At 54.8% G+C, this 23,338-nt stretch overlaps 8 protein-coding genes across 8 annotated transcripts; 4 read left to right on the top strand and 4 right to left on the bottom strand.

Annotated features, from left to right (window-relative positions):
* Nucleotides 1-17: 17 nt before the first annotated feature.
* Nucleotides 18-1,679, bottom strand: M409DRAFT_63363 (uncharacterized protein; the record flags this gene model as incomplete). The annotated part of the gene is made up of 3 exons (XM_033815561.1): nucleotides 18-297; nucleotides 352-1,168; nucleotides 1,214-1,679. The coding sequence occupies 3 exons, from the start codon at nucleotides 1,677-1,679 to the stop codon at nucleotides 18-20; spliced, it is 1,563 nt and encodes a 520-aa protein (XP_033672659.1).
* Nucleotides 1,680-3,818: 2,139 nt separating this feature from the next.
* Nucleotides 3,819-5,037, bottom strand: M409DRAFT_50416 (uncharacterized protein; the record flags this gene model as incomplete). The annotated part of the gene is made up of 4 exons (XM_033811528.1): nucleotides 3,819-4,352; nucleotides 4,423-4,782; nucleotides 4,832-4,951; nucleotides 5,002-5,037. The coding sequence occupies 4 exons, from the start codon at nucleotides 5,035-5,037 to the stop codon at nucleotides 3,819-3,821; spliced, it is 1,050 nt and encodes a 349-aa protein (XP_033672658.1).
* A 1,084-nt stretch (nucleotides 5,038-6,121) lies between these two features.
* On the top strand, nucleotides 6,122-7,923 carry M409DRAFT_63361 (uncharacterized protein; the record flags this gene model as incomplete). Its single annotated transcript, XM_033815560.1, has 2 exons — nucleotides 6,122-6,879; nucleotides 6,930-7,923. The coding sequence occupies 2 exons, from the start codon at nucleotides 6,122-6,124 to the stop codon at nucleotides 7,921-7,923; spliced, it is 1,752 nt and encodes a 583-aa protein (XP_033672657.1).
* Nucleotides 7,924-9,058: 1,135 nt separating this feature from the next.
* Nucleotides 9,059-10,903, top strand: M409DRAFT_63360 (uncharacterized protein; the record flags this gene model as incomplete). The annotated part of the gene is made up of 2 exons (XM_033815559.1): nucleotides 9,059-9,626; nucleotides 9,684-10,903. The coding sequence occupies 2 exons, from the start codon at nucleotides 9,059-9,061 to the stop codon at nucleotides 10,901-10,903; spliced, it is 1,788 nt and encodes a 595-aa protein (XP_033672656.1).
* A 1,619-nt stretch (nucleotides 10,904-12,522) lies between these two features.
* M409DRAFT_18000 (uncharacterized protein) lies at nucleotides 12,523-13,912 on the top strand (the record flags this gene model as incomplete). Its single annotated transcript, XM_033804312.1, has 2 exons — nucleotides 12,523-12,939; nucleotides 13,004-13,912. The coding sequence occupies 2 exons, from the start codon at nucleotides 12,523-12,525 to the stop codon at nucleotides 13,910-13,912; spliced, it is 1,326 nt and encodes a 441-aa protein (XP_033672655.1).
* Nucleotides 13,913-16,066: 2,154 nt separating this feature from the next.
* M409DRAFT_50412 (uncharacterized protein) lies at nucleotides 16,067-18,595 on the top strand (the record flags this gene model as incomplete). Its single annotated transcript, XM_033811527.1, has 5 exons — nucleotides 16,067-16,077; nucleotides 16,173-16,245; nucleotides 16,403-17,418; nucleotides 17,503-18,288; nucleotides 18,403-18,595. The coding sequence occupies 5 exons, from the start codon at nucleotides 16,067-16,069 to the stop codon at nucleotides 18,593-18,595; spliced, it is 2,079 nt and encodes a 692-aa protein (XP_033672654.1).
* A 722-nt stretch (nucleotides 18,596-19,317) lies between these two features.
* On the bottom strand, nucleotides 19,318-20,379 carry M409DRAFT_50411 (uncharacterized protein; the record flags this gene model as incomplete). The annotated part of the gene is made up of 1 exon (XM_033811526.1): nucleotides 19,318-20,379. One exon carries the CDS (start codon nucleotides 20,377-20,379, stop codon nucleotides 19,318-19,320), a length of 1,062 nt encoding a protein of 353 aa, XP_033672653.1.
* A 741-nt stretch (nucleotides 20,380-21,120) lies between these two features.
* On the bottom strand, nucleotides 21,121-23,247 carry M409DRAFT_63356 (uncharacterized protein; the record flags this gene model as incomplete). The annotated part of the gene is made up of 1 exon (XM_033815558.1): nucleotides 21,121-23,247. One exon carries the CDS (start codon nucleotides 23,245-23,247, stop codon nucleotides 21,121-21,123), a length of 2,127 nt encoding a protein of 708 aa, XP_033672652.1.
* Between the last annotated feature and the right edge of the window lie 91 nt (nucleotides 23,248-23,338).

Below are 23,338 nucleotides of genomic sequence, written 5' to 3'. Positions count from 1 at the left end.
AGATTGAAAAGTCCCTCTTAGGAATCTCTGATTCGCACAGTGCCATCGACGAAGTCGGGGAAAGCCTTCGAGAATTGTGTTCCCAAACTCCAGTTGACCAGATCGCGCAGGTGGTGCTCGAAAGCTGGGTTTAGAGTCAGTTGAGGGGGCTCGTCTTGATTGTTTGACTTTTGCGGTATGAGAATGCTTTCGTTTGGTAGATCCCAGTTGAGAGATAGCGTGGTAGTGTAAGGGACGAACCAGTCCTCAAATTTGACTTGAGTGTCGTTGATAGAGTGCTGTCGGCGCTGGTGCGGCCTGTGAAACAAGTAAGCATAACATTTCCGATCCTCTCGATATGTTGAAACTTACCACGGCAGGTAGTCAGCCCACGCCACGTGCGGACGCTCGAGCTGCTCTGCAACAGGCCGGCAAAACTCTGGCAGTCGTTCGTAGCATTGCGCACATGGACATATGAGCCACCGCATGACCAGAAACATGATGTACAGGACGGCCACTTTCTCTGGCAGTTTGGCGATGTCTGGAAACTTCGAGAGGATGTCGATAAGTAATGCAGACACTGGATGTGGCCTCGGGTGAGAGGCTGGGTCGAGCATGGCAGCGAAGGCAGGGTAGTCAGGTCCAATGGCATCAAGCTGAGACGAGCCTTCCCGCAGCATCTTACGCCGGCTTTTGTGGAAGTCGATGAGCAGCGAGTCAAGAGGACAAGACGATGGGCCGACGTGAGTTAGTCGAGCATACATTGGCTGGTTAGGGTCTTGGCCCGGCGGCGAGTGGTACGGCGAGACACTTGATTGATCCTTTGACGTGTCCAACAAGAAGTTCACCCCTAGCCGCTCTCCGTTCTGCGGCTGGCCGGGCATCTGAACCGAAGGCGCACGTTGATGTGACGGTTCGAAGTGGCCATCACTGTTGTAGCGATCTTGGTTTGGTGGATGGTCCAAGCTAGGTGACCATTTCCTGAGGGTGCCTGCTCCAGACTGATACGCAGCGGCATTCGAGGAATTGGTCGTCGGGCTTGCTTGCGAGTTTGCTGATGACGGGGACCTAAGATCCGGGTGAATGTGATGCGCAGAACTCTGTTCATACTGCTGAGGCTGGCCGGGGTGAGAGTGAGATGGTAGTGGGCTCTGTTGTGCGGTCAAGGCGGCCAGGTCTGGCTCAATTTCTGTGAGCGATCCGATATCAATCCATTCCTCCAGTGTCAACTCACCATTCAGGCTGGGATTTTGTCCTCCTACAATCCCAGCAACTGCTGCCAATCGTCTCTTCAACTCTTCGCATTCTGCCAATGCACGGTCCCTCTCTTGCACCACTCGCTGAAGTTCCTGAAACGGCTGCTGGCTCTCCAACTCCCTGATCCTCTGCTCGAGTGATTCGATGGTATGTCGCGTCCGCTCTCTTATAGCTCGCTGCGCTTCCCTATCGTTTGCACGCTTCTTGGCTAGTTGTTCCGGGGTCAAGTTGGCGACGCCTCTGCTGCCCGGCGCACCAGGCGGTCTTCGTTTCCTCCCACCCGCACCTGTCGCATTCGGCGTTGGCGTATGTTCTTGAGAAAGAGCGGCGGTGGCAGTCGCTGCTGCTGCCGTCTGGGCGTGCTGGTAGTCCAGCATGGCATTCCCGCCATCTTGCTGGTATTGCGGAGGATGTGAGGGGTTGGCGGCGGAGGGAGGATTCATGGTGTCCGCCAGCACGTGAAAGTTGGGCGTTTGAATCGCGAGCGGTGCTAGAGCGCGTCGTCTGGAGTCATGAAGCAGTCCCGCTAAATTTGAGGTCCGTGCGCTGTCCGTGTGGGTCAACCGTTGGACAGCGAAGGCTTGTGTCGTCTTCACTTCTCATCAAACATTCCCTCGCCTCGTCCATCGACATGTCCGGTCCATCTTTTAAACAACATTGCCATGCCCTCAGGTATCAGCAGCAGCGTTTGGTCCCGAAATCATTGACTTCGTCACCTGGCGATCAGGGCCGAATATCTCCACGTCGCCATGACTCGTCGTCCTTGGTCCTCTGGCGTAGGGCCCGGAGTTTCGCGACTCCAACAAACTCGGCAGAATGAATGCATGCACTCGTGGAGAAGGCTTCACAAATCGCAGAAAGAACATTGGCGACACGAGTCGCTATATGAACGACCTGCATCTACCGATATCAGCACCACGTTGATCGCCACCTCTATCGATGTTTGAGCTGTACAACAGCGCCTGGTCACCTATTCCTTCGCTTAGCCTGAACGGCACATTCTCTTGGGATGACGACGTTTCTCGGTGGCCATGACTCGCCCAATACCAACACACGAGTCTACCATCGAGAAATACCACTACAAGACGACAATTATTGCGGCCCGACTTGCTGACATTTTCAAGACTGAACGAAACGACATTTCCAGAAAGTAGTGTCTTGAATCAAGTATGAAACGACCTTGGACCGGCGCTCCATGAAGACCGCGACAGTCATCTATGCTGCAATTTACTGAAGGCCGCCATCGCATCCTGAAGCGCGAAATTTCATTGCAGTGATCGGTTTCGTGTTCTAGAGTGTGGGAAATGCATGCAGCGAGCAGCATCGGCTCTGAACCTCGGTATGATCGCTAATATGAGCCTTCGAGAAAGTACTCTCTTCCATTCTCGGCTGCTGAAAAGCGAGTAAGTACCGAACAGCAGTTCGCCATCACCAAAACGCCAACAACGGCCTCCGCTCCACCAATTCACTTACCAACACCCCAATCTCGAGTCACGCAATGCACCCATCCAGCACTGATCGTCTGCTGTCAAACATCTCGCTGCATTGCGGCCTTAGCGAGAGTCTTCCAGAACTTCTTCCATGACAGCATGGCATCCAATGACGTCGAATCCGCCTCGTCTGTCTCTCTCCGCGACAGATCTTGAGGGCCTTCGCTGTGGTTGCACCTTTTCTGGTAAGGTTCTCCATTCAGACTCATACAGCGCAAGACGTGAAATTGCCTTTCTGAGTACATACAAGGGAGCATCCACCTACCGCGAGACAACATCCGTTGATATGCGCTGCAAACAAGACAAGTTGTTCGTACTGATCAACCCCATTAGAGCCCTGGCAAGCCGACGCTCTACGATTGCCCTCTCACGGGGTCACGGAGTTGTCACCTGCATGCACTATCCCAGATTTTTTTCAAAACGCCGCGCCATCCTAAAGAGATCGAGGTCGAACCCTGTTCGTCCAAATGTCAGCAGATAGGCTACCCATGAAACAGCACTTCGAAAGTGAAGAAGCACCTGCCTCCCATCTATCAGGCGCACGAACGGACCTCCTTGTTGTATAGTTGTAGGGCGAGGCAGTAGGCTGCAAAATGTGCATCACCAACACAATATTGGCTGCTGATTACTTAAAAGAGCTGGTAGCCCTTGTGCTATTTCACCAAAGAGACTCAAACGGTGAAGCTGCCTACTGCGGCCCATCAGAACTGCATTCAAAATTTTATTGGCCTTCTTCGTCTGTAGTATAGTGCGATCGAAATAACTGAGATGGGTGGTCTTCAGATCGACATGAACAGAACTGTAACTCATCCAGAAGTCCAGGCGCAAATGGGCAACACCGGTCAACGAGTGCAGTATTGAACGAGAGGGCCACTCATCGAAATTCATCTGCTAGATTCTGGCATAGGAGGCAGTTGAAAAAGCCTTTATCATTTCATCTCTATCATCATCAAAGCTTGCTTCGTGGCTTCTTCGCTTTGGGCGTCCTAAGACACAAGCCGTGAGCTGTGTTCCGCCCAATGGCACCTTCACCTCCGAGACTGCATAGTCTCATCGAGGTTGGTAATCCTAACAAGTCTAGGATACAAGCGCTCACCTCTTGCGGCCATACGAAGGTGCCTCAGCGGGCTTGTTGTCGAGAATCTTCTCAATCTCCTCCATCACCTCCGGGGTCAACTTGGGCAGAAGCTTCAGAGCCTTGATGTTGTCCTCGATCTGGCTGACCTTGGTGGCACCCAGAATGACCGTGCTGACGTTGGGGTTCTTCGCCGCCCATGCCAGAGACAACTGAGCGACGTTGCCGCCCAACTTCTCGGCAATCTCAGTGAGCTTTCGCACTTTGGCGATCTTGGCCTTGCCCTCGTCGCTTTGCAGTGACTTGACGCTGCCCTCGAAGAATGACTTGTTGGTGGCGAAGCGAGAGTCCTCTGGAATGCCGTCGTTGTACTTGCCGGTCAGGAGACCTGATGCAAGTGGGGACCAGATGGTGGTGCCGTACTGGAACTGCTCGTAGAGTGGAGCGTACTCGACCTCGAATCGCTGGCGGTGGAAGGCGTTGTACTGTGGCTGTTCGGCGATAGGAGCAATGAGGTTGTACCTCTCTGCGATCTGGGTCGCTTCCTGAATCTGTGAACAGCATTAGCATCTGAATATTCCCCCGAATATGTACGAATATCTCTGTCTGCCCGCTACTGACCTGCACCGCGGACCATTCTGATGTGCCCCAGTAGTATGCCAAGTTCAAGTTGCGGATGACCTGAGTAAAGCCCTCGACAATCTCTTTCATTGGCGTGCCAACATCCGGTCGGTGTGCAAGGACAATATCGACGTATGGCTGCTGCAGGCGCTGGAGCGAGCTCTTGAGACCCTCCACAACGTGCTTCCTGGAGAGACCACGAGTGTTGGGCTCCTTCCTGCCAGTACCAAAGAAGACCTTTGTAGACAGCACATATTCATCTCTTGGCCAGGCAAGCTCCTTGAGAGCTTGACCCATCTCGATCTCGCATTGACCGTTGGAGTAGACTTCGGCGGTGTCGAAGAAGTTGATACCGTGGTTCTGGTGGACGGAATTAGCTCTGCTAAGTCTCTCAAGCTCGGTTACATACCCAAGCTGTCTCCAAGATCTCCTTGACAATGTTACCCTTCTGGGTGCCGCCGTAGGTCAACCAGCCTCCAAGGGAGAAGACCGAGACCTTGAGACCGGAGGGGCCAAGGTGGCGGAATTCCTGCGAGCATGTCAGTATTGGTTGAGTGTTTGCCCCTCAAGCAGACGTACCATTTCCTTGGGATCGAACTTGCTCTCGACTGCCATGGTTGCGGTTTGGGGATGTGTCTGGTGAAGGTTGATGTGTGATTAGTGAGGATGTTGGTGGGAAGTGGGAAGGGAAGGAAGGGGAGAAGATGGAGAAGTGAAGAAGTGAAGAAGTGAAGAAGGCGAACTGGTCTATTAGAAATGTTTGTCACTTAGGACCGCGTAACGCCGCGAGTGCCTGCCAGTGGCCTGGTGGCCACCTTCCCGACTTTTTGCGACCTTCTCGATGCGGTGTGGCCAAACAAATCATGACGAGAGATCAATGATGGCGGCTCATCGATGCGGGGCACTTCGAAGTGCAGCATTCAACGTGCACCGTGGTGTCTTTGGCCGTGGTCTTCGCTCCAATCTTTGATCAATCGCTGGACGAGCAGGCGAGATAGGGCCACAGCCCGCCAGGGGGACACGATAGGCCATGCAATCGCGCCATCGAGGTCCTCACTGATCAAATGCGTGTTGCTGTGCGCATGGGACGGAGGAGAGGCCGGCCCACGCGAGCGAAAAGAGCTACCCCTGGGTAACGAGACTCGAGCAGAGAAGTCCTGGTCGTGACGCTCCAAAGTTTCGCTCTGGCAAGGGAACAACAACTGACAATCACAACGCGTAGGAATACCACCTCTCTAACAACTGTGAGACCAAAGGGCGACGAGCACATGCGCCGGCAAAATCTTCTTCATGATGACATTTGATTTACGCGCTGAGATGGAAAGACACTGAGGACTTCTTTCCAGGAAGAATCGAATACCTCAGCCTCAATGACCTGAGGCAGTGCAACGAAGACTATGTCCAGCTTGGTCTCACGATCTTGGGTATTTGTTGCGCCAGCTTCATGAAGCGGGCATACTTCTACCACATATTCATTGGCACGGTAGGAATCTTACCCAGAGAGATGTGACTCAACTTGCATTGTGTTCACGACAAGCAATCCACACTCACGCCTCTCATGCGCCACACTCGGATCTGCAGGATCTAGCTACATGCACTTGGGATCATGTTCAATCTTTCTTCCCCCCAACTCGACCTGGAATACCATTCCGATGGACAGGCGGAAGTGAGGGCCACCAACGAAGATGCGGACCATCGCATGACTGAAGCCTTTCGGACCTGGAGTCTCGGTTCGACGGGATATCCTGATTATGAGCTTCAAGGAGACCACAAACCACTGGCAGGTTCGCCCGATCCGAACAAGAGTCGCCGGAAGAAAAGACAGAGCGAAACCCAGGATCTTGACAGTGCTCCCGAATTCCACTACGACACCGTCGCAGATGGAGATGCTTTCCGTGTTGCTGTCCTCCAACCAGGGTCAGGCTCGAAGCCCGTGTCCTGCAGTCTCATCTGGCAGGATTCCAAGAAACCGCAGAAGCCGTATCGCTGTTTGAGCTATGCCTGGGAGTCGACCGAACGGACCGAAGCCATCTTTCTCAATGGGTTCCAGCGATTCCCCGTCACTCAGAATCTGCTGCGCGCTCTGCAAAGCCTGCGCGATTCGAGAAGTACCACGCTTATATGGGTTGACCAGATCTGCATCGATCAGAGCAACGACAAGGAACGAGGCCATCAAGTCAACATCATGAAGCACATCTTTAACCAGGCGCGCATGGTTTACGTCTGGCTGGGGGAAGCTGGTAGCGGGACACAGCAGCTGTTTGCGTTTGCGAAGAGGATTGCGCCAGGTGACGATAGTCTGAAGAAACCATTGAAGCAGCTCATCAGCCAGAAGAAGCTCAAGGATGCGCTGGAAGATCTCTTGCAACGACCCTGGTTCCAAAGGGTTTGGGTAATTCCCGAGGTCGCTCTCTCTCGGTACACTCAAGTGATGTGCGGCGAATACATAATGACATGGTAAGATCCCAAGAAAATGACTTTGACCAGAGCGCTGATGCAGAGGACAGGGACAGTCTTGTCAAACTCATCAGATATGTTCAAATCCGGCTGCCCACCACACCCGGCTTCGCCAAACAAGAATCATTGCTTGGGAATCGACGACAACGCATAGCAATCATCACCCAGATGATTGCCAGCCAGAAGGAATGTCGCGACCACACGGATATTGCCCAGCTACTCATACTAGCAAAGAGCAGTCGAGCCACTGACGTCCACGACATGGTCTATGCCTTCCAGGGCCTGACATACTTGACGACCTTCCCCGATTACTCTCGAGGACCAGTCTCGCTGTTTGGCGATACTGTGCAGATGTATGCGAACAGCATACAGTGGACACCTCCGTACGCAAAATGCCATCAGTTGAGCGAAGAGCAAAAAATCTTTCAGTTGATGAGCATCATCTACAGTGCCGGCGCATTGCAGCAAGACTTATCATTGCCCTCATTCGTGCCCGACTGGAGCTGTCCGTGGAGACTGGCACCCATCTGGTGCAAGCCGGAGCCTAACTTCGTCAACGCGAGCAAGGACGAATGGAGCCTGGGCATCCGCACCGACTATCGTGCTGGAGGAGACCATCAGGGAGATTTCGAAGTCATTGAACGACCAAAGGGCCGACATTTGTTGCGAATATCAGCACTCATCCTCGACGAGATCTTGCTGGTCACAGAGCACCCAACGCCTGACACCAGCCAGATTCTATCAACCTCGCCTGTGTTGGAAGATCCAGAGACCCCGGACTCATCATTGGAATACGGCAGAAACTACTTCACTTCGGCCAAAGGTTACAACGGCTTAGCTACGGAGGGCGTCGCTCCCGGCGACCAGATCGCTATCCTCCCAGGTGGTGATGTTCCAATTATCATACGACCTAATCCAGAAAACGATCGAACGTACAGAGCATACAGACTGCTATGCGAATGCTATGTTCAGTCGTCGACCATCATGTATGGTGACTACCTGAGAAGCAATTGGACGCTTTGTGAGGACATCATCTTCATCTGAAATTAAAAGCAAGGACCCTGGATGAGTCTCCGAAGGGCTGGACACCCAGGGCATCACGGCAGTAATCGGAGAGCAGCATCGACGGCATAATGTGCCTGGACTTGACGATCTGGCCATGCCAACATCTTTTCCATCAACCAGCCTCCGGGTTGTGTCACTCGTCCAGACCTCATCAACACCTCAAATGTGAGGCTCGACCGAAACACCACACCGGGAGAAGTTGGATCTCATTGACTTCGGAATAAGATGATGCCAGGCACGATCCCAGGCGATCGAAGGTGCATGCATTCTGCGGTGACGGGGAAGCAGGTACAGGTTCCCGAGAAGGACGACGTCAAACCACCACCAGCCTCTGTGGACCACGTTTGCGTTGCAGGCGGATGACGAGCGGATTGACAACCGCAGGCCATGCTGCCTTATCGATTATGTATCTACGAATAATGAATGAATGACCGGAGTAAAGATTCCATCACTGTGCTGGTGGATGTCTCTTCTGTCCATGTCGTGGCATATAGCTCGTCCCTCAGTCGCCCGGACCTTGGAGGAATTGAAGCTAAGAGGGTGCGGCTCTGGCCGCGTGTTCCCGCCGGGAGCTCGATTGGCTGTGGCTGTCTCCGACGGCAGGGATTTTGGGTTTAGCGGGACGACCTTGCAGCAACCCCAGCCATCACCTTTAACCGCACGCTGGCCAGGTCGTGCAACAGCGCATGCGGCAGTCGAGGGGTCGACGAGTTGAACCACTCTCCCTCCCGCCTATTCTGTACCTGCGCCGCCATTGATCGCATCTTGCTGCTTGTCCTGTAGGCTCCAGTTCTCTTTTCGCGTCTGCCCCGTAGAAGTCAGGTGCTCAAACACCGCGTGCAAGACATCGCCGAACAACGCAGCGACACGGTCCACGAGACGAGACGAGACAGCGACGATACGCCGGACCGCCATTCACGAGCGCGGCGCAAACGACATCGAAATCGCTTTCAATATCCCAAGACACGACCACGCTGTCTCAAACCGCCTTGACTCACTCACCGCGCCGCAGCGCTTCACCTTATATACCCCCGCCCTTCACTCGCGCGTTTGCGCCGGTGAAGGACCTCCAACCCACGACGCAGCCCGAACCACCTTCATGATACTCCCAACCATGACATCCCGACAGCAACTCCTCGACTCACATCCGAGCCTCAACGCGAGCATGGGCGACTTCGAAGCGCACGACTTCTCCCCCACTGTCCCCGAATACCCCTCCCAACACTCCGGCTTCATGGATCGCCAAAGCGTGCAGACCTCCGATTACAGCGAAGCAACCTCGTCGCGGCGCAGCTACTCGCCACCTGCCTGGCGAAAAGCTGGGAGCGGGTGGTTCAAGAATGGACAGTTGCCTTATCAGCCTAGTCGAAAGAACAGCAAGGAAGCCAGCCCGCAACAACACCGCCAGTACTACCGCGAGGCATCAGAGGAGGACTACAATGTCGGCGACGACGGCGACGTGACCGCATATCGGACTGCTAGGCGCATTCCCTTACCCGAGTCACCCGTCAAGGGTCGCAGCCCCAGTGTTAGTCCTGACCCTGTCAAGTGTGGCGCGCAAGAGGGCGATAAGGGCGGTGGTGATGGGGGAAGCTTGCAGACTGTGAAGCATATCAAGGAAGAGGAGCAAGATGACGGAGAGGTCGATACGCCGACAATGCGCACTCCCACACAAAACAACTGTAAGTTCAAGTCGCACGACGGTGAAGTCGTGGGAAAGTGGCTAACAGGATGTCTAGACATCCGTTTCCAGACGTCACTTGATGTCGTTCAGCGAACAGAGCCGATCGAAGCTGTGGTCGGCGGTGTTCGGAGAGCAATACGGAACATCACCCATTCCCCTTATCACACTTTCCTCTACGCGATAGGCTCCATCGTCCTTTACTGGATCTGCATAAGTCTATTCTCAACACCAGCCAACGGACCCTCCCCAGACCTGATCAAAGTCGCAGGCCTTGTGAGGTCGTTTGAACCGGTCATCTACTACTCAGAGCATGGCCATGCGCAGATTGAGCAGTTACAGGAGACTGGTGTGGCTGTGTGGGATTTGGGCGAGAGTGTCCGAAGCACAAACATGACCTCGGCGCCGTTGATTGTCAACCAATTGGACGACCTTTCAGACAGCCTGAAGACGCTCGCTATCGAATTGACTCGATTCTTCGCATCCGTCGATGCGGACGTGGACTCCATCCTCTTGGTCATGGAGTGGGCACAGCGAGAACTGTCAACCATCTCAATGGAACCGCCCAGCACGATCAGCTCCGTGTGGTCGAATGCTCACACCATGCTCACCAGGGTTGGTCTGATGAGTGACAGCAAGCTGGCGCAGGCTGTTCTGGGGCAAACCTACCAACAGCGCACCAAAGCCACAATGGAGCGCACCTTCTTCGAGTTTCTCGGCGTGCTGGAGGAGAGCATTAACAATGAACTCACCTACTCCACGTCGCTCTTCCAACTCTTCGAGGCGATCGACAAGCAGTTCCTCAACCTCCAGCGCACTGTCATCCGCGAGCAAGACACTCAGGAGCGGGCAGAGAATGACTTCCTCGGCAGCCTCTGGACGAAAGTGATTGGAGTCAACGCCTCGAAACTGCGCAAGTATGAGAAGAACAAGAATCTCTTACACTCGGTGCGGGATCGGACGGTGCGTAACAAGCACGTCCTCGTTGAGCACAACCACCGCCTGTACCAAGTCAAGGAGAACCTCGAAATCCTGCGTCGCAAGCTCGTGAGCCCTCTCGTACGAAGCAGCAACTCCAGCACCATCTCCATCGACGACCAGATCCGCGGACTGGCGACGACGTACCAGCAGCTGAAGAGCAGTCGCGACGCTCAGAAGCACAAGATGATGGAGAAACTGTTCGGCGATGTGCCTCGTCGGGTCAGCTTACCAGGCGGAGCAGACCATGGCCGGTCGATTGAAGGCAGTGTCACGTCCTCGGCAACGTACTATTCATGATGGTGAGAAGTATTTTTCATTGCTTGGCAGGGGCGTTGTTTGTTGGGAGGGTTTTGTTACTGCTGCGGATTCTTGGCGTCGGGGTTGGGATTGGGATGGGATACCACATGATACCTACTACACTTTTTGTGATGGATTGTCGGATACAGGCGGCAACGCGAGGAAATGAATTGACACGGACTTCTTGTCGGATGACGGGAGGAGATCGGATTATCGGTTATTAGCATAGCGACAGATGAAGGAATTGAATCAACCTGATGATGAGAAGTCTTCCAAAGGATCACAATCGCAATTGAGCACTACTCCTTTCGGAAGCATAGGTGCCTCAGTCTGGCCAAGAGTGCGCTAATGGTGATGACGGCACGCCCACTGCGGTGTCACGAACGACAGCGCCTTACTTTCCGTCTTCGTCCAAGTGGTATAGAGGCGGAAGATACGGTGAGATGAGGTTGGGCAACATCTAGAAGATCTAAGCCACCGCCGTCATGTCTTGTGCATCTCGTCTCTCGTGTGATGCGTGCTTGGCACATGTGATCCCTCTTCGTCAAAGTCTTGAGATTTGTTGACTTGACTTTGGGAGATCGTGGGTTGCACGTGGCTGATCGAGATGTGGCGATTTGATTCACTGTTATCGTCAAAACTCTGAAATTCAATGTACATGTACTGTAGTAGTATGAACGGATGGTTTTCATCGGATGGCTTCAACATCCGGCACGACGTCGTCTGGCCTTGGTTTCTTGAAACACGGTTGCTTGGCACATGGGGGCAGTGCAATTGGAGCTAGCTGATTGGACGGCGGCGGGGGAGAACCGTCGTCATTCCTGGGTCGAGCTCTGTGCTGCGCTGGCTGGACTTTGCAGTCTGCGGTCTGCTTCTTGTTCTCCCTCCAAACAGAGCAGACAGAATCGACAGAGACTGCTGCTGCTGCTGTTGCTGCGCCTCGATCACCACTCCTCAACTCGCATCAATTGCACCGTCCCTTGCCTTTACCCCTCTCGACATACGTCCGGGCAGCGCCAAACAGACTTCTACGGCGATACTTGTCCATTGCTTGGCTCTTCTGCCCAAGCCCATCGAGAAGCCGCCGCGTGGGAAAGTCAGCAGCAGGGAGGAGAGGGCCGCATCAATCGAATCAAATGAGTGAGTCGTCTGGCCTGTCCGTTTCTGCCTCGTCGCCTCATCAATCTTCTTCTCTACACTGCCCTCCCCATCCATCCACGGCATCCGAACACACTCGGCTGCTGTTCTCGTCATCATCGCCCGGCCGGCCGCCAAGCAAAACACCGCCCTCGCTCTTCTTCTGCTTCTTTGTTCGCGCCACACCAAGACCGTCTTGGCTGGCTATCCGACTCCTCGTCCGCGCCCGGAACGCAGCCTACGGTGCTCTGCGCCCCCGGTGTCACATACGCAACTCATTTCACTTCACATCATTACCCGCCTACCTTTATATGCGCACACGCCCGGCGGCCTCTTACCTGGGTCCTACCCTTTGTGTAACTACAAGCTAATCACGCACCTTGCGACTCGACACAGGCGCCATCAAACGAGCCTTTTCCCGGCACGGCCGCACCAGCAGTGGCTTTAGCTATACCAACACCACCACCACACAATCCGGCACGATGACTTCGGGAGAAGATGGAAGACCTAATGGCAGGCCGGCCGACGAGAACACACCTCTTGTGACCCGCGGGGCTAGCAGCCTGGGCAACATGGGGAGCACGTTGACCACCAACAGCCATGGACAAAAGTTCTCTGAAGACGAGCGCGCGTGGGTGCGGTGGCCGGCCAACTTCGTGCGCCTCACGTGGTTGACACTGGCGAGCAACTACGTCAATGTCCTACTGGTCTGCGTGCCTGCGGGTATCGTCCTGGGAGCGCTGGATGTCAACCCAACCGCCATCTTCGTCGTCAACTTCTTCGCCATCGTACCTCTCGCGGCTTTGCTGAGCTTTGCGACGGAAGAGCTGAGTGTGAAATTGGGACAGACCATCGGTGGATTGATGAATGCGACGTTTGGAAATGCAGTCGAGTTGATTGTAAGTCCTGGAATACGTCATCAGGGATTTGGCGATACAGCAAGACTAACCCTGTGCGCCTCAGGTATCCATTGTTGCGCTCAACAAGGGAGAGATTCGAATCGTCCAGGCTAGCATGCTTGGCTCGATCTTGTCGAACATCTTGCTTGTCCTTGGCTGTTGCTTCATCTCATCCGGTATGCGCCGTGGGGAGTCTCGCTTCAATGAGACGGTTGCTTCGACCATGTCATCGCTCATGGCGGTCGCTGCGACGTCTCTGATCATCCCAGCGACCATGTATGCGGCGTTGAAGCCCAGTGACAAGGATTCCGACTCGAACATCTTGGTCCTCTCGCGCGGTACGGCCATCATCATGCTGATCCTATACTGCTTGTATCTGTACTTCCAGCTTAAGACGCACGCCAGCCTGTTCGACGCCGAAGCTCAAGAGGGAGGCGAAGATGGCGAGGAGAAGGAGCCGGAGATCCTGGGTCCTGTCGCTGCCACAGTTGCGCTTGTCCTCGTCACTGTCCTGGTCGCAATCTGCGCCGAATACCTCGTGGACAGTATCGATTCCATCGTCGCTTCTTCCGGCATCAGCAAGACATTCATCGGTCTGATTCTACTCCCGATCGTCGGCAACGCAGCCGAACACGTCACGGCCGTGGTCGTCGCTTACAAGGACAAGATGGATCTCGCCATTGGCGTGGCCATCGGCAGCTCCATGCAAATCGCCCTCTTCGTCACTCCATTCCTCGTCATGCTCGGCTGGATCATGGGACAGCCCATGAGTCTCCATTTCCAGGGCTTCGAGACGGTGGTCTTCTTCCTCAGTGTCCTGGTCGTCAACTACCTGATCCAAGACGGCAAGAGCAACTGGCTCGAGGGGTGCATGTGCTTAGGCACGTACACTATTATCGCCATTGCCTTCTGGGTGTACCCTGAGGATGCGGGCGATATCTCGGATTTGGTGTCGAACTTCTTTGGCAACTAAAAAGATGCGTTGATCGTTGTTTTTTTTCTGCTGTTTCACTTGCACAGATACCTCTGCCTTTTTCCCTTTCTTGTTTGTGTTTGTTTGTTCTTACAGCCCTCGAGGCTGAGAGGAGGGAGGGGAGCTTGGCTATCCCCTCGAAAATGAAATGCAGGGCGTTCGAGGGAGCCATCTTGGAGAAGTTCGGTGGTTGAAGGAGGAAGCAACAAAAGGGAGGAGCGTCGAGGGAGGCTTCCTATGTATAGTAGTAGTAGTCGTAGTGCACCGATTCGAAAAGTCGGGAAGAAAGAATGAAAAGTGTCCAAAAGCAGTCGTTCTTCCTGGGTTTCAGGTCCGATGGGTGTCAAGACGGCTCCTGGGTATGCGCCCTCCTGGATTTCTTTGGTGCTTTGGGAAAGGCCACGTCCTGCCCTGGATCTTGGGAGTCCTCGGTGGCCTTGGGAGGGAGGGGAGCGAGATCTCTTCAGGCTCCTCAACTGGCGACACCCTGGATCTTGCAGGCTGAAAGCTTTCTTTTCGTCACCGGCCGGCCTAGGAAGGGATCAAGAGTGACACAAGCCTCAATGGCAGTGCTTCTTCGATCCGGTACTGCTTCTAGGATTTTTGAGGGCGGGTACGCGGTGGCTTATTTCGAAAGGGGGGAGGAAAGGAAAGGAAGAGCTGAAGGTGTTGCGGTGGTCTGAAGGGGGATGGCGTCGTCCGTCGAACTGCAAAAGCATAGTAATCGGATCCAAGGCGATGCGGTACTTCGTTTGGTATTTTCTTGTCTTTAGGGCGCTCCCGTCCCTTCGAAGGCTCTTGTTTCGAGGGTGTTCCCTGGGAGGAAGATCAAATGCAAGGGTTCCATAGAGTTGTTGGGTTGCTATGATGATGATGTGGAGAGAAAGGGGGAAGGCGACGGTACTTCTTTCGGTTGGCTTGGAGGTGGCCAGTTCAATTCGAAAGAAAACATCCGTCTTGTTCGTTTCCAGGGTCAGGCAGGCCTCACATGATGCTTTCGCTCGTCGGGGTCTCCGAGGCTTCGCAGCGTAATAATCTTCTTGGCGATGATGGAAGATATATAGGAAAAAGTGCACCTGCAACTGAACGATCCAACCGTGACCTCACGAGCTTGCGCGTCCTTTGCCTTTGCCAAACGACCAAAGTGTCAACAATGCAAACAAGGCTAACGGATATGCAAGACATCATCTTAGTCTCTTCCCAAGACCCGCGCGCAGCGTGCAGCGCAGCGTATGATTATTTTCCTCCCAGAAGCGGACAACCGCCACTTTTTGAGGCCCTGCGAAGCTTGTCGGCGCCCGCGGCGTGCGTCATAGGGCTGAAAGGAACAACACCGATTGGATGCTTTACGACGGATGGACCCTTGCCGGGGCTTAGCTTTCGTCTTCACGCGATCAGAACCACCTTGGAACTACTATGGGAGTTGTTATGGGCCCTACTGTTTGGCTGCGGTGGGAGACCGCTGCTGCTGCGGCGGCGAATTCGAGAGTTGTGTTGAGGTGAAAGCGGTTTGTGGACTTTCCGTGTGGCCATTCCTTTAACTTTTTGTTTCGCCATTTTTCTAATCTCATCATCAGCCTCTGCCTGCCTGCCTGAAGGGAAGATTATTTTGTTCGGCAAGGAGCGCGAGATCCATTCGTGAAGGCTACGCTTTTCGGGCAGGGGCGCTTCTTTTACTTATCTGAGGACTTGGTCTTATATCTATACGATACTTCTGCTCTTCCGATCTTGAGACACCACAATACTACCGGCCACTTGTTGGATTGCTAAACGAGCCTACCCTCTAACTCACTATCAAGCCACTTTTTGGGGATCGAAAGAACAGCCTCGTCGCTCAAAGGCCACCCTTCTTCAGCCACAGCACCCAACGTCCATACGCAGTGTGCCCTCGCGCGCCATTGCGGCTCTGCCAGAGATAGGACGCTCACCAGCCACGGAGGGTCCATCCATCCTGTCCCCGCGACCTGACTTGTCGACTATACGAGAGGCACAACGTGCTACCGCACACCACACACACTGTCACACTCCACATCCGACTACCCTCACCTACTACGTACACGCTCTGCCGTACGAGACGAGACAAGCCCCTCCTTTCCCCGGCCCTGCTAGGCCTGGGTCGTCGTCGGATTTCCTTTATTGAGGCAGGCTGCTGCCATGACGATCCCGTACGTATTATCCTTATCTTCTTCTATACCGCCTCCTTTTACTGCTTCTATGTGTTGTGGTTGTTGGTGGCTGATGGCTGATCTCTGCTATCTAGTGTCGTCAGGAAGAGAGCCAAGCGGCCGAAGACTCGGACTGGGTGCCGCACGTGTCGACAGAGGCATATTAAGGTATGTGTGGTCTCTCTGTTTGCTTTTGACTAGTGCTAGAGAAGCTTCTCGAGGGCGTGTCTTGTCTTGGACTATCTCCCTTTCGAGCCATGCTATGCTGCCTTACAAACTTTGCTTCACCATGCTTGAGATGACAATATCCTGACCAGTCTGTCAGTGCGATGAGGGCCGGCCAGCATGTCGGAAATGCATCGCCAGCAATCGCGAGTGTGCTGGCTACGACTATGTCCGCCCGGAATGCAAGAGCCAAGCTGTCATTCTGCCGAAAGGCTCCCAGGTGGGATCTGTCAAGCTACCGACGATGTATCCTGTCCACCGAGGACCTTCATCAATCACGCTGGATGAGATGACGCCCGTGGAGACCTACGCATTCGACTTCTTCCGGTTACAGACCGTGAGGCAATTACCAGGAAGCTCGTGGACGTTGAGCTGGGAGAGATTGGCGCTGCAGATGGGTCATCACGAACCCGCAGTCACACACGCAGCCATTGCTTTAGGAAGCATACACCGCGCCTTGACGTTCGAAGCGTACAAAGGACCAGCAGGCATCGATCCCGAACAGCACCAATTCGCCCTCAGCCAGTACAACAAAGCCATGGGCTATATCCGGACTTACATCGAGACACTCGACGAATCCTGCTCCGACTCGGACGTCGAAGTCGTCCTTCTCGTCTCGCTCCTCTTCTTCTGCTTCGAAGTGCTCCACAGCGAAGACGCCCGCGCGACCATGCATCTCCGGACCGGCCTCAGAATCCTGTACGAACGAATACGAGGCTCGAATCCTCCGGCGACGCAGTACGGTGACGGGGAGATGAAGAGGACCGTCATTATGAAAGTCACACCTCGCAATAACATGGACGTCATCCTCCAGACGTTCGTGCGGCTCGATGGCGACTTGACGATTGTAGGGGAGGATGAGCCGTATCTCTTCCCGGTATGCACGGAGAAGATGCCGTCATCATTCTACAATCTGGACGAGGCGATGGTACACTTGGATGCGATTGCTTCCAAAACACACGACTTTTGCCGCGATATTGTGTGTCTCGCGGATCGGGAGGTTGTCGCGAAGAGGAGGGATTTTGAACTACTGGACGATGATATGAGGAATTGCTTGGCCTGTGCGGCGTCGAGGACGATTTCGTTGGAGGGGGAGCCGCAGATCTTGAAGAGAATGTGAGTGAATGAAAGAAGAGGAAGGGAGGATGCTCAACGTGACTGTTCTCACAGAGTGCGGTGATGCTGATGATGAATGTCTAGGGATGAAATCAAGACAGACCTCGCCGCCTGGATGGCCGCCCTCGCCTGCCTCTCCCCAGCAACCCAACGCGAATCCCAACACCTCCTCACGCAAATCCACTTCTTCTACATCTGGTTTGTCGTCAGCACCTGGCGCGACTCGACCGAAATGGCCGTCGACCGCTTCGACGCCCAATTCCACCACATTCTCTCCCTCGCCGAGCAATACGTCGACCTTCACTACGACGTCACAACATCCCCTCACACCAAAAGCACCGCCGAACACCAAGCAAACTTCACCCGGCAGGCCTTCACACTCGGCACGGATCTCGTGCCCTGCGTCGCCATGATCGCCTTCAAAACCCGAACCAGCAGCATCCGCCGACGATGCGTGGAACTGCTCAGAAAGATCAACCTCCAAGGCGTCTTCGACTCCTACTTCCTCGCCTCCTTCGTCCAGCTCATCTGGGAACTCGAAGAGAAACGCGCGCGAGACCTCACCGGCCACGCATTCGGCCAGGATTTCCAGTGCCATGAAGTCCCCGAGGAGGCGCGGTTCGTGGAGATCGAGCTGAGTCCCATGCAGTATAAACACGACTTCTACAAAGCCGACGTAGGCAGACTGGTCTACGCAACAGTAGGAGAGGAGGGGGAGCTCGTGGCGAACGAGGAGATGTTCAACGTCAGCCGCCCACCACCACAGGAACACGCCCCGGGCAGCCACCATCACGTCTGCAAAGGCGAACAATACGAGGGCGCGCGCCTGTGGGCGCTGGAAAACGCTCGTCGGAGCGAGACACTCTCACGGTGTGTGGATGAACTTTCTTCTCTCAAACCCCATGTCGTTTCTCGCGTGCTGCAGATGTGAGCCAACGAGCAAGTACTCAAGGGCGGAAGGCTTATTACTGTTTTCTTTGGCAGGAATTCCATGACGACTATTACCACCGTTACGACGGGGTCTTCTTCTTCTCCGCCGGAGGAGGAGATGCTGGATGCCGGGGAGAGGGATTCGGTCATGGAGGGGTGTGGGGAGGATTTGGCGGCGACGAGTTGGGGGTTTCCTGTCGTGGGTGCGGATGGGGAGGTGGGGACGGGGCGGGCGATACAGGCTTGAGGATCACGGTGACAATGAACGTCTTGCGCCACTTCGACACACAGGGGCGTGGCGAGACTTGTGGAGTTTGAGAGGCGAGGACCCTGGAAGGTTCAGTCTTGTGCTGGCGAGGAGCATCTATATGCGAGTCTGAGTCGTTGGGTCTTGCGCAAGTCCAAAATTTGCTTGCCCCTTTGATCGAAGGTGCAGTGTGGTACATATAGAGGCATGACCGGTTACCCACCTAGGATTGAGAAGCAGATAGAGACCCCAGATTAAATCTTCACGAATATCGCAGGTCCCGTTAAATTTCTTCGAGCGTGACCGCGTTTGGTCGCCGATGATGAGTTCAAGGATGTCCGTTCATATCAAACCTCCATTTGCCACGTTTGTTTGGGACTTGTGTAGACGAGTTCGTCAAAATCTGAAGTGGAGGACGGAGAAGAATGGATGACAGCGAAGACTCCTGACGAGGAGTTGGAGATGGTCGGAGAGTGTGAGGGACTTGACGCTGCCGGATCTCAGGGGTCTACGAATATTCAGCTGGGTCGCTGAACAGTGGTGTTCGTTTGGACGATGGGAAGATGTCATGGTGAAATGCAAAGACGAAAAGACACTGAACAGGGAGAAAAAGGAGGTCACAGTAAACATCACAAAATTCCCAAAAAGTACGACCACAGAAGTCAACAACCCCCCATCCCAATCCCAACCACCCCCAAACTCTCCCGCGCAAGCACTTCCACCTAACAAATCGTCACCGCCGCATCCCCCGTAATAACAATATTGCTATTCTCCCCACAAGGCTCCTCCCTCACCGTATTCCCATTAACCTCCAAACTCAACGACACATCCCGATTATTCGCAAACTCCGCCCGCGCCGCCAGACGCACCTCCCCGCCGCCCGTCACCGTCCCGGCGAGGATGGCGAGGTTGTAGCAGTTCTCGATGAGGATGGCGTTGTTGCCGTTATTGGAGAGGTTGATGTTTCCGATCTCCGCGCCGCCGGATTCCGACACGCAGAAGATCCCCCGCCCGCCGCCGCTGGACACGACGCGGTCGATGTAGACGTTCGTATCGTAGCTCCCGTCCGCCAGGAGGCCGTTCGTGTTGGCGAAGCGGAGGGTCGCGTACCCAGACGTCCCGCCGACGTTGTCACCGTCGACGAGCCCGACTTGGGCGTTGCGGGTGTTTTGCAGGAGCAGGCCGCACTCGCCGCAGTCCCGCGCGACGACGGAGTCGATGGTCAGGCCATCGATGTTCCAGGTTTCGACGGCGTGGCTGCTGGCGCCCGTGACGCTGATGGTGCCCATCGAGACGTCCACGTTGGCGGCCTCGTCGCGGTCGAAGCGAATCCCGATGCCGCCGCTCAGGTTCATCGTTATGTCGCCCAGACTGAGGCCCGTGACGCCATAGAAGCGCAGGCCGAAGTAGGGGGCGCCTGTCAGGGTCAGGGTGGGGATGCTCACGTCTGCGGCGTTGAGGACTTCGATGGCTCCGTGGCCGGCGTTGTAGCCGACGTCGATCGTGCCGCAGCCTTCGAAGGTCTTGCCGCTGTCGATGGTGATGGTGGCGTCGCCGATGGAGCCGTCTGCCAGGACTGCGACGGTTTGGCCGGTGGTGATGCCGTCGATGGCGGCTTGGATGGCGGCGAGGTAGGAGGCGCCGGAGTAGAGTTCTGTTGAGCCTGCGGTGGCAGTGTAGGCGCCTGAGGAGCCATCGACGGTGGCATCTGCGGTGCCGCCGCACTGGGCGGAGACGAGGGATGCGAGGAGGGAGAGCGCTGTGAGGAGGGACAAGCGCGCCATGGTGGAGTCTTCTCGCCTGCGAAAAGGGAAGTCAGAAGGGTATATCGTATTTCTCCCAATACAAACCAATCCCACCAGCTCTTTTATATCCTCTCCAGATCTCCCCAGCCAAGTCCCTCCACCTCATCTATACAACCCCCATCAGCGCACCACCTTCACAAGTGGGCCTCATTAGTGGAATATCGCCGCGACTCCTCCGTCCAAGAAAGCTTATACTGCGCATTGGTACTTGCCTATATTGGACTTTCCCTCGCCTATAGGAAGAGACCAGGTCGAGGATTGGATGAAACGGCTCGGCATGTTTCGGTGTCACATGTACCGAGCATTGCAGTGGAGGAGGAAATAGATGGCCAAGATGGGACAACTCCTCACAGTAGCCTCTTGATTGTCTTGTTCTCTCTGGTCGATTGAGTTTGGTGTACTTGTTGCAGAAGGTTGTTTCTTCAAGCAGGACTGAAGCCGGTGCAGCCGCCCTTGGGTGACAGGGATTCGAACGGAGCTGGCTTGGCTGAGGTGGAATGCCAAGGTGTTGTGGATAGTCAATGTTAAGTGCGACAGATAGCGGCTTGAACTGCATGAGTTAGATGTGAAGTTTCAGGGAGGTCAAAAACGATTTACAGGGGCGCTGTGGCCACGTTTTGTCGTCATCTACCTATCGAAGGCTAGCATCAGCGCTAACGAACTTTTGCATGTGATCGCACTCAATAGCATTCCCATCACCAGGGCACTCAAGGTCCTTCTTTAGTCCCGCTCATACTCCAAGCAGCCAATACCCTCCAGCAACCTCCAGATCTGGGAGCTCTTTGCCTCCTTCCGCCACTCCTTCTCAACGTCCACGTTGGCCAAGTTGAGACCCCAAGCCGCTGCAGCGTGGAACTGCTTCTCCGACAACAAGCTGCGCTCCCTCTCCGAAATCGTGAACCCAGCAATCCGCTCCATCAAGTGATTTGGAAGCTGAGAAGGCATGTCAACGTCGCGGAACGCACTTGCGCCGTGACTAGACACATGCTTCTCCTGCCAACGCACGAACCGCTGTGGGTTGTCGTCTCTCACAACGAGAGCATCCAGCTTCTTGGTGACAGCGTGGAGGTCGCTGCCGTGGCTTGAAGTCGGCTTGTGCGTCGTGGCCTGCCCATCTCCGCCTTCACTAAAGGCGCCCTTGCGATGAGGCTTGAATACCAGCTTTGGTGTAGTGGGGCTGTTGGTCACCTCAGTAATGACCAGCTCTGGCTCGCCTGCCGTAGCACCGGAGTTAGCAGTGAGAGTTGCGGCGTAGCTTCCTTGCTTTTGCGTGGTGCTTGAAACAGACAATCCTCGACCGCTTCCAGACGCACGCTTGTTCTCATCATTCGCGCAGCCCAGAGGTGTGATGGGCCGTCTATTCTCATCCTGACCGCGGCGCTTGACAGGTGTGAGGGATCGCATGTTCTCGTTGTGGGATCGATTGCCTGGCGTGACTGGGCGGCCGATTGGGCTCCGCTTCTGGCTCATGTACTTGGTGAAGTCGAAGAGAGGAGCGCCAGTGTAGATCTCGAATGGGCTGTGAGATAGGGGTCCAACTCGCACAGCAGTCCGGGAGTAGATGAAGACCTTCAGAGCTGTGTGCCACAACTCAACACTCTCTGCCCCGTGCTTGTTGATGACAGATCGCTGAAGTCTCTTGCGAGCACCCTCAAGCTCTGTCGTCTCATACTCGCCGTCAGTGCTGCGGATCGACCGAATGCTTGTGCGACGGTCTCCTCGAGCAGCTCGAGAGTGACGGCGATCGAGAGATCTCCTAGTCATAGCTTCGGCTTCAGCATCCTGTGCATCGATGCCAACTTCTCCAAGGATCTCAGAACTAGCAACGGTAACTTGATCAGCCAACATGGTCTGTTGTCGGAATGCCTCAGCCTTCTTCAGAATCTGAAGACCATCTTTACACAGTGTTGATTCACGCTCATCCCAGTCAACACCTCTGGAGTTCGCGTCTTGTTGGTAGGCATTGATGGCGGTGGTAGCGTGGGCTGCATTCAGGGCGTCGATCAATTGGCTTGGCAGGTGGTGGTCGGCAATGACATACGACAGCCATAAAGCACCTGCCTCAGTGAGTCCGATGTTTGTCAGCGAGATGTAAGGGATTGATCGCAGGCCACAACGACGCTTGAGAACCTTGCCAGCTGCCATGGAGTCCATGAGCCCAAATTCAGCGGTCTTAGGCGTGGGCTGGTCGCTGGTGTCAAATCCTTCTGGCAGGGACAGGACTGATGCGTCACCACTGGCAGAAATAGGGTCGATGGGTTCTTCCAGCAGATGCACTCGAGAGAGGATCTCAAGCCCCTTCGCTCCCAGAGCGGGATTGCCACTCAAGTCCAGTCTTCTCAGCTTGAGGCAATCCTGGAAAGCGAACAGGAATTCCTCCCACTCTTCTGCTTCTTGAGTGGTTCCCACCTTGATTGCGTTGTTGGAAAGGTTTAGGGTCGTCAGATCGTGCTTCGCAAGCTCGATGATGGGCGCCAATCGTGCCAGCGACTTGGTCGTGAGTTCATTGCCCGTCAAGTTGAGGTCCTCGAGCAAGACCGCCGCCTCGTTTGTGCCCCTCCGTAACACATTCAACAGACCCTTTGCAACCTCTTGTGCTCCCTCATCACCGAGCTGCTTTCCAGGTACTTTGATATCGAGTGTGTGCGTCACAGCATCTTGAGTCTCCGCCGAACTGGCTGCACTGGCAGCACTGCTAATGCTCGACTTGCGCGCCTTGGTGGTCTGCTTGTCTGCATCCTTCACAACCTTGTCCGCTTCCTTCTCGAGTTGGGTGCGGATGAAGGCGCCCAGCTTGATGCCGGTGCTGGGCTTGTTGGTGAAGTCGAACTTATTGGACTTCCCCATGTCTGAGACGGTATCGGCGATGCTGATGATGTCGTCGTCCTCGTGGTAGGCGTAGGGGCCAAAGGAAGAGACGCTTCCAGGGGCGCGTGGT

The sequence above is a fragment of the Zasmidium cellare genome, assembly GCF_010093935.1.
Source record: "Zasmidium cellare ATCC 36951 unplaced genomic scaffold M409scaffold_4, whole genome shotgun sequence".
Taxonomy (NCBI): domain Eukaryota; kingdom Fungi; phylum Ascomycota; class Dothideomycetes; order Mycosphaerellales; family Mycosphaerellaceae; genus Zasmidium; species Zasmidium cellare.
The sequence above is the reverse complement of the archived record's forward strand: the minus strand, read 5'-3'. Positions and strand labels throughout refer to the sequence as shown.